This window comes from Mesocricetus auratus, unplaced genomic scaffold, assembly GCF_017639785.1.
Source record: "Mesocricetus auratus isolate SY011 unplaced genomic scaffold, BCM_Maur_2.0 Super-Scaffold_100023, whole genome shotgun sequence".
In the NCBI taxonomy this organism is placed as follows: domain Eukaryota; kingdom Metazoa; phylum Chordata; class Mammalia; order Rodentia; family Cricetidae; genus Mesocricetus; species Mesocricetus auratus.
In genome coordinates, this window is record NW_024429204.1 from 4,914,639 (window position 1) to 4,926,428 (window position 11,790).

The following is an 11,790-nucleotide window of genomic DNA, read 5'->3' on the forward strand; positions in this document are numbered from 1 at the left end:
CAACTGACAGCGACAGTTAACTCCAACTGACAGCGACAGTTAACTCCAACTGACAGCGACAGTTAACTCCAACTGACAGCGACAGTTAACTCCAACTGACAGCGACAGTTAACTCCAACTGACAGTGGATGTCAGCGCCATCTTCTAACGGCAATAGCGATAGCGAGGGCGGCTCCTCACATGTCGGGGTGATGGGAAAGGGTGGAGTGCTTTAAGCCCTGGGGACTCCATCTGGATCCACCAAGAACCGCACTGGGCACCTGGCGGTTCCACAGAGCCTGGACAGTGACGTGAAACAGCCAGTTTCTCCAGGACGTGGCCAGCACCCCATCTCTCCCAGGTCCCCCAAAGATGAGCGACGCCCCGCAGGCCAGCAGGAAGCAGTCTTGCAAATAACGCATCCTCATCCCTGCCTCACCTGCTACCCCTTTCTAACTCCTCACCTTTATTATAATAAAAAGGGAGAAATGTCAATATTCAGGCATCTGTGCTGACCTGCCCTCGGGGTCCTGACAGGACATGCCCTCAGCTGCAGCCACTGAGAGTACCACGTGTGCACAGTCACTGTGTTCCCTTTTACAAGGGCTCTGCCCACCCCCCATCCTCCTCTCCGCCTCCTCTTCCTCTCTCCTGCTGCTCCTGTCCAAGGAGGCTGGTCTCCCCGCTTCCCTTTCCCCTTTATGATCCCCTTCCCTAATAAAAAAGGCCCCTGGGCTTGCTTCTGTACCCAAGATCCATTCCTGTCTACGAGGCTCGGGAGTTCGTGCCTCCATCAAGGCACGTATGTACACCATTGTCTACTTCCCAGTTTGGGGGCGCTGTGAGGCGGAGCTCATGCTGCTGCCTTTGATCCCAGCACTCGGGAGGCAGAGGCAGGCGGATCTCTGCGAGTTCAAGGCCAGCCTGGTCTGCAGAGATAGGTGTAGACAGCCAGGGCTACACAGAGAAATCCTGTCTTGGGGGCAAAAACAAAAACAAAAAAAAAATCTAGTTTCCTTAGCTAGGAAAAATGAATTTTAAATTATATTTCTCATTGTTTAAATATTCCTGTAGGCTAGTTCTTTGCAAACTACTAAGTTCAATGTATTTTATTCTTTAAACAAGATTTTGAGATATCCAAATAAAGTGTAGCTACGGCTAGGACTATGTATAAAATAGCAATTTTGAAATTTCCAAGAATTCTTGGGAATACTGATTCATTGTCCCTGAATCTCAAAGAGTTACATGCCAGGAATTTAGAAAACTTGATAAAAAACTTGCTTTTTGTTACAGTGTGTCACAATCTAAAAATATATCATTGTTGCTGAATAAATACACTTTAAAGAGTTAAAAATATTATAGCAAACACAATTATTTGTAAATATAAATTATCTTTTCAATTTTATTTTAAAACAGTGCCATTTCCAAATATAAAAAAATAGGCTTATTTTCAAAGAAATCTTTATATATAGTTTTGCTCACCATGTTTTATTTACAAAAAAATAGACATTAGTATAGCAGCACTGACAGCTGTTTATGAGAAAACTTGTATTATTTCAGCATCCTTCTGGGGGTTGGCCTCTATGCCTGGAGATCTATAGAGACAAACAAATCAAGTCCGCAATGGCCATGAATGTAATTTGTATTTTAACCTGATTTTGAGCAACCAATGTAGACAAATCATTTATTTGGAATATGGATACATAAATCTTAAAATTAAGGGGAAAAAAAGGAATGTTTATTTCTACTCAATTTTTCAACAAACTCACAGAAAACACCCCCTCTCTGAAATGTGACTGACCCGGCATCTCTCATGAGAGATTTGTAACCACACAGACTTCACTGGATCCCAGAGGTTTGGACTTGATACACTCCTGCTACACACTGTGTGTCTATGGCCAAAAAGACGGTTGGGATCCAGAACCACATCTTAAATAATTAAGCAATGGAACGACAAAAAGTGCTAGGTATTTCTCAGAACAAAACCATCTCCATTCAAAATGGGCTGGATTTGGATGGCGCCTCATTCAGGAGCCCCCCAGGTTGAATTGTCCCCTGAAACAGTCACTCTTGTAAGAAGCCAGCTCCTTGCTATTGCACATGGGTCAATTTTAAAGCCAATCCAGGCAAGAGAGTTCAGGAAAAAGAACATTCATCGGATTGTTTACAGATACTGCAAATTAGCTTCTACATGAACTGAAATGGAAGATCTCATACATCCTCAAGGCTATCTGTCTCAGCCCTGTGCTGACGGCATCCCCTGCAGGCAGAGGCAGCCAAGACACACGCACGCACGCACGCACGCGCTCCCACGGAGCAGCAGCACAGGGCAGAAAACAAGATTCTCAGTCCTCTGGCTTCTACCACAGACAAATGCTGGGCGTGAGCTGCGATGCTCGCTGTTGTCTTCTGAGCTCTGTGTTTCAAACACACAGGAGTCTGCAGCTGCCTCAGGCACACACTGGATCTTCTCTTAGCTTGCTGTCTTTTCTCTAAGGCCACACAAAAAGTGCGAGACGTTTTCATAAACCACAAAGGTGATACAGCAGGCCGGAGTCACTCTAATCAAATTGGGAAGGATGCCTTTGTAAAATCCACCGACGCCTTCTTTCCTACAGGAGGGACAGACACAGGCTCATTTCCTAAGTGGCCAGCGTGGACAGACCAACAGTTCATGAACACGGGGCACGGGATAAGCAGTCCGGCTCCACCCTACTCACACACGGGTGTGTGCAAACCATGCGCACAATGCCCTGGGGGGGACGTAATTTATGTGCCATTCATGGAACTTTTATAAACTGATGAGGGAAGAGGGTAGGGACCGTTTGTTTAGCGAGTCACTCATGTTTTACAAGGACGGTGGTGCCGGAGGTGTAGCAGATCTAAGGCAGGACCCAGGACGGGCGCTGAGGCAGGAGGGATCGTTACAAGCCTCAAGTCTCTGAAGGCGGCCTGGACTAGACACGAAGGAACACAACAGGGGGCCAGGGAAAGCTACATCCCAGAGACTGGCAAACAAGCAAGCAGACAGCAGTATGTCCATGATCTCATAACTGGTATCCGTGATACAAAAGTCTAAATAAGGCTCACATAAAAATAAGTCTTTATTCCCTTAAGGCCTAGACTAGGGAATAAGGCCTAGTAAGTTACCATGCAGACTATCAAACCGTAGTGAACTAATTAAATGCAGTCTCTCCAGGGCTTTCAGAAGTAAAGAGAAATGCAAGGGAAGTCTACCTATAACAATTTAATTCTTCTCCTGCATAATCTCTTCTATACCCACAGACAGGCACGTGTGAAAGTCACAGGGTCAGTAGCAGATACAGGCCATTTCAAACACATTCGACTAGCTTTCTGACTTCCTGCACGCAGTGTCAATCACATATTGAGACTTAAATTCTGTGCTGGTAAGTTTTTCAAAGCACTGACATCTGCTTCACTGTTTTTATTACAACTTTGCGAGCCCCAACGGTCTAGGTTTACAAACGAAGGGATCAGGCTTCAGAGACATTGTGACGCATAAGCCAGCCGTCTTTTCCACGGCAAACTGGTCAGCCCTAAGAGCCTGTGGAGTGGACGGTCTAGGCATGATCTCACCTCCATGTCTTTATGATCACATCCGTCACGCCGCCGTAAGACACGTGCTGGTCCTGAAGACGGGCTCGCACAACTTGATACGGGTATGTCGCCGCCACAGCAAATATTTTAGATAGTGCTGCAACAGAGATGTACTCTGCCGTGCTCTAAAATGACAACACGGGTAGGATTTCTTTAAAAGCAAAAATTACAAACAAAGCGCATTTAAATAAACAAACAAACAAACAAACAAATAAATAAATACCATTCCCTCTTTCGCACAAGGTCTATTTAATATGGGGATCCATTTAACATTTGTGCCAGTAGCTTATAAAATACTTAGCGGTTAGTTAAGTTAGTGACAGAGTATGATAGCAATATTGTCAAAGTAAACGTATTTAAAACTCTTCTACCGATTTAGCGCCCATCAAGGCCAGTGACGTCACTTTAAAAGAGTTCTCTTACCAGCTGGGCTTCTGGTAATCTATTGATGTGCTTGTTATACTTCAGCTTCAGCAACTCATACGCCATGAACTGCAGGGCGCCGTGGGATGTTCCAAACAGCCCAGGGACAAATCCCTAAAGGGGAGGATGAAGAAGAGCAAAATTAAACAGCTTGTAATGAAAGATATACTTAAAATATTATCACATTATTTTATGGAAATTCACCTACATTTCACACGAGTCACGTTTTAATATATGGTATTAAAAACAGTATTGCAGGGGCAGGAGAGATGGTTCAAAGGTTAAGAACACCGGCTGCTCTTCCCGGGGACTAGGGTTCAATTCCCGGCACCCATGGAAGCTCACAACTGTCTGTAACTCCAGTTCCAGGGGATCCGGCACACAGACATACATGCAGTTAAGACACCGATGCATGCAGGACAATAAATAATTAAAAGCCAGTGATATTTCAAAGGGCTGTGTGTAGGTGGAGAAGGAGAAAGCCGGTGGAGCGCCAGCATGACCTTCCTGAGCACGGAGTTGCTTGTTCCGCTCTGCCCGGCCACCACCACAGGCTGACACCTCTGAAACTGCAGCCTCGTAAATTCTCCCTTCTCTCTAAATTGCTTCTCTCCCATACCGTGCCCACAGTGATACAAAAATAACCACTGTGAAGAGAAATTAGGCAAGGTACAAAATTGGAAATAGATCTCGTTGCCACTAGGAAGAAATTTCAAATGTACTACATTCGGCAGGTGGTAGAGACAGGTGGATCTCTGAGTTCGAGGCCAGCCTGGTCTACAGAGTGAGTTCCAGGATAGCCAGGGCTACACAGAGAAACCCAAATATATTTGGTTTTTGGAGACAGGGTTTTCCTGTACACACACACACACACATTCTCTCTCTCTCTCTCTCTCTCTCTCTCTCTCTCTCTCTCTCTCTCTCTCTCTCTCTCTCTCTCTCTCTCTCTCTCTCTCTCTCTCTCAATTCCCAAGCACTGAAAAGTCAAAGGACAAACAGGCAAGAGGCTGAGCTTTCCTTTGTGGTTATTTTAAAGTCACATTATATTTCCAGTCAGTAAAAATGGATCCCGTTAAGACTCACTGGTCTCCATATACTGTCAGACAAACTTCCAAGGGCTACAGCTAGGAAAGGGGGATCTAATTGCATGACTCACTAAAAAGACACATGACGAAGGTTTAGGCCATCCCCACGTCAATGTCATGAAGACATAAAATGCCCAGCTTAAAGTACAATTTCAATGTTATAAACAAGATTTCCATTTCATGCGATTCAATGATTTCTTGCATAAGTTTGGTTTCTTTTTAGGACCAAAGATAGTCTTTCAGAAATGAAACTTAAGCCGGGCGTTGGTGGCGCATGCCTTTAATCCCAGCACTTGGGAGGCAGAGGCAGGCGGATCTCTGTGAGTTCAAGGCCAGCCTGGCCTACAGAGCGAGTTCCAGGACAGCCTCCAAAACAATACAGAGAAACCCTGTCTCAAAAAACCAAAAAGAAAAAAAAAAAAGAAATGAAACTTAAGAGCGGATGTCCAGGACAAGAAACTGCCAGTATGGTGACACATGCCTCTAATCTCAGAATCTTGTGGTCTTAGATAGGACGGTTGAGAGTTGAAGGCTGGATGGGGTTATATGGCAAGACTTTGTCTCAAGGGCAAAACAAAAGCCAGTACTAATTGCAATGTCCAGTTATTCAAAGTATATTCATGATAACTTGTTACCTTGTACAATCCACGAACACCTTCATATTTATATATTTTCACAAGCGCGTCAAACATTCCTTTATACTGTCTCTGTGAGGGGTTAACAACACCACCATACTGTAACATAAGGCGAGTTTTCGTCACCCACAACGGGTTTGTAATGCAGAGAGTCATGGCCCCTAAAATCACATTTAAAGACTAATTAGCACACAGGTACTGTTTCACTTAATCCAAACTAAGGGTAGTTCATTAGAAAAAAGCATGCTTTTCAACAGTGTGCATGCACACAGCATAAAGAAGACCCACTTGATCAAGAACAGGGGTAAAGTCAGGTGTGGGGGCGCATGCCTTTAATCCCAGCACTGGGGAGGCAGAGACAGGCGGATCTCTGTGAGTTCGAGGCCAGCCTGGTCTACATGGTGAGTTCCAGGACAGCCAGGTTACAAAGTAAATCCCTGTCTTAAAAACAAAACCACTGGGGCATGAGTGGGACATTGAATTTAATTAAGAAAACGAGGGCACTGATATTCCAGTAAACTGACCGTAGCTATTCTAACGGAATAAGATGGGAAGCGGCTGTATCCAGGACAGGGACACGTGGTCTCTGAGACCCAAGAGTCGAAAGGAAAACTTAAGTTTTTGGTGGTCACAGAAGTTCCTCCTGTGGTTAGTGAGAGGTCGATTAAATGACAAAACGTTAAAACAGTTTCCTTGCAAGGACAGAGCTAAGCTATCCAGACATCTAAACAAAGTGCCTAGGGCAGAGGCTAGACCTTAGGAGGGCAGAGGCTAGACCTTAGGAGATGCACATAAAACAGGTCTGTGGTGGCTCCTCAAGCTGCGTATGTCCCATGATCCACCACGGCTTCCTCAGGTCCTTCCCAAGGTAGTCACCATGCCCTCCCCTCACAGTCTAATAAGGCACACTTTCCAGAAGTCATCATTTGGTGTCAGGACGATCATTTCAAGGTCAGCCTGGGCATAGCATATGTGAGTCTACCTAAGAAACCAACCAACCCCACGCCCTACCAAAAAACATACTGTTGAGCGTCCTGAGGAGGTTTTTTTTTTTTTTTAAGTAAATAAATATCATATTCTACCATGACTTAGGTCTGTGCACGTGGCTAAGTATTTGAAAACAGATGGTTCTTGCTTTAAAAGAACACTCGGTAGACATGAGGAAAGCAAGGTACGCAAGGGATAAAACAGGCTTCATGGACACTGGCTTTCCTTGACAGCAACATACGGGAGCAAGAGAGTAACGTTACTGAGTTACATAATTTTAAAACACTATATCCAAATCATCTCTCAAGAATAACTTTTCAAAAGTTACTTTATGCCTTCGAGTGTCGTTCCTGCATGTATGAACGTGCGCCGTGTGTCTAGTGCCCTCAGAGGCCAGAACACGGTGTTGGGTCCCTGGAACTGGAGCTAGAGATGGCTCAGACACCGAGTGGGACTGGGAGTCTCCTGCTGCTCCTCTGAAGACCAGCCAGTGCGCTTGGGCGCTGAGGAATCTCTCTAGTCACACCCAGCCATCTTAGCCTAGAGATTCCTAACTTCACAAGATGAGATGAACACATTTAAACCCTAATGCTTAGTTGGGGGGAGGGGGGCTTAGAGAGAGAGAGAGAGAGAGAGAGAGAGAGAGAGAGAGAGAGAGAGAGAGAGAGAGAGAGAGAGAGAGAGAGAGAACTTAAGCCCGGAGAGAAAAAGTCACAAGCCCAACCTAGACCACAGAGGGAGACCTTCAGTCTATACACTCAAGTGCCCCGCCCCCACCCCCACCCAATGAACTAAGTTTGGAAGGTGATGCTACCCGTTGCCTTACCTGCTTCAGCAGCTGAGACCAGGTATTCTAGAGGCTGTAATTGCTCAGCTCTCCCCTCCGTCTTGTACGACTTGATGGCATTGTAACTAGAAACATTAAACACAGGCAGTTTGGTTTGAGCACAAGGCATAAAGCAAACGTCCATCTCAAAGCATCATCTCCAAAGAAAGCCAACACCTGAAACCACGAGTTAAGACCTCACCGAAGAACGGAGATGCCGGAAACGGCTCACAGTGGCTTAAAGGAGGCACGCCTAGCAGTTGGGCCTGTGTAACACCCTAACTACACCGTCAGCGAATAACGGCAGCACCAGACACATACTCAGCAGTGGTGATCAGCTTTCGGGAGGACAAAGAGGTAAATACCCAGCAGACCCTTTAAGAGACCAACGAGGATGCTGGCATACCGACAGCCCCGACAAAGGAAGTGTCAACAACAGCGTGCTAAGGCATCGGAAACGACCGAGAGGGACCCCAGGAGTCCCCGTGTAGAGGTGGCTTTGAGCTGGCATGGAGACAGGCAGGGTTTCACCGTGGAAAGAGATACACCTGGGGGAAAGCGATAGCAGGTGATGGTTGCCACGATATGGAAAAGAGGCTGAGATTCGGGGCATCTGGCAGGAGGCAGCCACTGAACGTTTCTGGGCAGCAAAGATAAACCAGGCCGGCTTTTTGTTACTTGTATTGTGAATGAAAAGCTTTATTATGTGTAAGTGTGCACCCAGGCTGGTCTCAAACTCGCCATGAGCTAGAGATGACCTCGAACAAAACCACTAATAAATAACTGGTTTATTCACCCCTTTCTAGTCTGTTTCGCCTGTTAAAAGTGCACCGGAGTACTAATCCACTCACAGCATCCCAGAATTCCTGAAGAGATTGTACAGTGTCACTGTGAGTTAGAGCCAACAGTTTTTCCAATGGCTTTAACCAAAACAAAGGCCTCTAAACCTATCAAAAGATCCCATTGCCCAGCCGGACAATTCAACTTTCCTGAATACATTTCAGCGTAATGTTTTTTTTTATTTTTTGGTTTTTCAAGACTGGGTTTCCCTGTGTAGGTGTGGCTGTCCTGGAACTTGCTCTGTAGACTAGGCTGGCTTTGAACTGAGATCCACCTGCCTCTGCCTCCTGAGTGTTGGGACTAAAAGAGTGTGCCACCACCGCTGGCCCAAAGCAACGGTTTCCGTGAGGGTGTTTCTTCATCTCATCTGTTACCTTTGTCCCAGAACCGTCACTGATAACAGCTGGCAGAGGGAACGCTAACAAGCACTTTGCTTTCCAACACTTCCAATTAAGAAAACAGGGTTAGAGGACTCATTAGTCATGCGTGTGCAAAGGCAATAAGCAGAAGGCGTTCAAGCGAAGACTCCTTTGAATGCAAGAGCCCCCCAGATCTACTCACAAGAAAAAGTAGAGTCCCCAGGACAAACCCGCACCCCACACATTTGGGGTTACTCCTTGATAAAGTCCTCGTAGTCCTTCAGTTTTCCAGATGGTAGTCAAGCAATGCAGAATTCCTTGGTATTTCGGCCTCACTTCCAGTCCATCGCTCACTGCACGGAGGAACGCACAGGTGAACAGAAGCGCCGGCCGCGAATCACGCACAGACAGCACACACAGACACAGACAGCACACAATCCAATCCGGAAAGGAAACACGTTCACGAGAAAAAATCTCAGGTGCAAGAAACCGTTTTCAGGGTATTTAGTATTCCAAAACTAGTACTGCTATCATCTTACCAAAGTATCCAGCCAGAGCATACTAAAACCTCTAGTATTTCAGGAAGTAGCGCTTAAGTAACCCCAAACACTTGGATGTTTGGCACAGGCACTCAAGACTAGGAACTCAACACCACTCAGGGGCCAGAGAGATCGCCCAGTGGTTTGGAGCACTCCTCCGCCCTTGTGAGGACCTGGGTGTGATTCTCAGCTCCGACATGGAAGCTCCCAACTACCCTTAACTCCAGTTCTGAGGATCTGACACCCTAAAAAAGTAAATACAAAGCAATCAGCTGCTTCAGTTCTGTCAGCAAGATCTGAGGGGGAGCAGGCAAGGGACTTGGAGGGAGGGGCAGCAAACCCCTAACACTCTCTCTTTACCACCAGTCAGAATATAAAGTGCCGACGCATTCCACTTGAACGTTACTTTCTGAAATTGAACTAGCTTCCTCCGTCCTTCCCCAATGGCGCTACTATCTACGGAGATGCTCTGGAGAACCAGTCACCACCCCTTTCTTTCCCTTTAATTAAACAATCTTTTTTTTTTAAGTCCCCTTTTATCTCTTTATTCTACCACATAAAGATCTCTTGGATCAGACTATGTCTCAGAAAATGCTGCCATGTGTTTTTAGGCAGGATAAGTTTGGCATTTCTTTTTACTCTGCTCCTACAGGAAAGGAAAAATGCATTTGAAAATAGGATAATTTGGGGGAATCACTGTAGCTTAACAGGACTGCAGGAAAACAACATGGGACAATGCAGCTTCAACTATCGCTGTATTGTTTAAGGAGTGGCCTAATCCTGGAAGTAGAATTCTAAATCCAAGACTCTTTATTCACGTTCAAGCCCCGGTAAGCAGGGTCCACAGGGTTACTGGGGAGAGCCATTAAGGGCAAGACAGTTTTAAAGTAAAACTGCTGAACTCAAATCTCAGACTGGTATTTACTCAACTCCCACCATCATCATTTGCATAACGGGGACAATAAGTTCCTAGTAAACCTCAGTGAAGTTACTTGTCAATAGTCCTAACTGTTTACTGTAACAAATCATTTATAGATGCATATCAGACTCCATGGAATTATATGTCTTTCTGGTATCTTTTCCAGGATTATACGCCGCAAGTGCCACCTAATTTCCAAGGTAGAATGTCTTCCTGTCTCCTCTCTGGCTGCCAAAACAGTAATCCTGTTAAGAACTTTAATAGCCATGGAACCTTTACAGGTAAATACAAGCTACCCGCGTCTTTAAAACTATTTGCCTTTCTTGTTTTAAATTACCTACATGTGTCCCTCTGTAGGCATGAGCACGTGCGTGCAGACGCTAGCAGAGGCCAGAGGCGTTGGATTTCCCTGAAGCTGGAGCTGCATAGACACCTATGAGTCACCTGCTCAAAGTGGGTGCTGGGAACCCGGCGTGGGTCCTGTGGGAGCGCTCAGCCATCCTTCCAGCCCCGATTTTCTTTATGGATAGTCTCTTTGTACTCGCTACATACTTCGCTCTTGATTTTACTAAGTATTGAATTCTTACATAACTTAGGCTAATTGGATATTTAAGTCCCCTGGCAGCAACAAACTGTGGATACTTCTGTCGCTCGGACGCCGCTGGTTCAAACAGAAAGCCAACTGCGTAAAGTCAGAACTCTGCTAAAGCCATTTGCAAAGATTTGACTTTCAAGGAAAACCTTGGCTTGTAATAATTGGAACGGATAACAGAAAATGGTTTCTCGCAGTTACCAAAGGTCACCTTTTTAACTCATGTTGGCGGGCGCCAACTCCTAAGACGCGGAGCACTTAACCCACGCTCGCCAACAGTTGCGCGGGGCGAGCAGCAGCCCCTTTCCTTCGCTGGACAATGCGCACCATCACACACTGCAAGCTAAAGAAGCCTCGGGGGACGGTTTTGTCCCTTACTCTGTGCCCGCTCGGGCTCACGGCCCCGCACTCCCGTCAGTCTGACTTTGCACAGCCAGCACGTGGCGGCCCCCGGACTTCACCCGACCCGGTGGCTGCACGCACGAGGGTCAGGGGCGACAGTGCTTTCTCTGGGACGCCGCTCCCTTCCCCGCCCCTGAGGGAAGGCACGGTACCCGGGCTCACGGTGCACCCAGCATCGGCCCCCGGGGCGTGGGCGAGCCCTTACCGGCGAAGCGGATCTTCACCAGGTCCAGCGGGTGCAGCGCCAGGTTGGACAAGACGCCGCCGCTCACGCCCGCCACCAGGTTCTCGTACCGGACGTGGCGGAACACCGTGCTCCACGCCGCCGCCCCGGCCGCCGGCTGGCCCTGGCCTGTCATGGGCTCGGGGCCCGGCGGCACCACGGCGCTTAGCGCCGCCGACGTGGGGCGAGGAGCAGTGGCGGCCACCGTGGCGACTGTCGCGGCGGCCCGGGGCCAGGGATGCAGGACGCAAACCCACTTCCGGGACCGGAGCCCGCGACATCCACGAGCCGAGCCGAGCCGAGCCGCGGGGCGGAGCACGAGCCGAGCCGAGCCGAGCCGCGGGGCGGAGCATGAGCCGAGAC

General features: G+C 47.3%; 1 protein-coding gene across 1 annotated transcript; it reads right to left on the reverse strand.

The window, feature by feature from the left end:
* Positions 1-1,448: 1,448 nt before the first annotated feature.
* Positions 1,449-11,738, reverse strand: Slc25a32 (solute carrier family 25 member 32). The gene is made up of 7 exons (XM_013115326.3): positions 11,410-11,738; positions 8,955-9,105; positions 7,554-7,639; positions 5,741-5,901; positions 4,021-4,134; positions 3,577-3,722; positions 1,449-2,591 (listed from the first exon to the last, which is right to left on the reverse strand). Exons 1-7 carry the CDS (start codon positions 11,561-11,563, stop codon positions 2,453-2,455), a joined length of 951 nt encoding a protein of 316 aa, XP_012970780.1. The 5' UTR covers positions 11,564-11,738; the 3' UTR covers positions 1,449-2,452.
* Between the last annotated feature and the right edge of the window lie 52 nt (positions 11,739-11,790).

Excerpts from the sequence above, each read along its gene's own strand:
- Slc25a32 (XM_013115326.3), bottom strand. The coding sequence starts at position 11,563 with ATGACAGGCCAGGGCCAGCCGGCGGCCGGGGCGGCGGCGTGGAGCACG. Across the intron at positions 5,902-7,553 it reads GGTCTCAGCTGCTGAAGCAG|GGGCCATGACTCTCTGCATT; the intron begins GTAAGGCAACGG and ends ATGTGATTTTAG. Across the intron at positions 3,723-4,020 it reads GATTACCAGAAGCCCAGCTG|AGCACGGCAGAGTACATCTC; the intron begins GTAAGAGAACTC and ends TTGTCATTTTAG.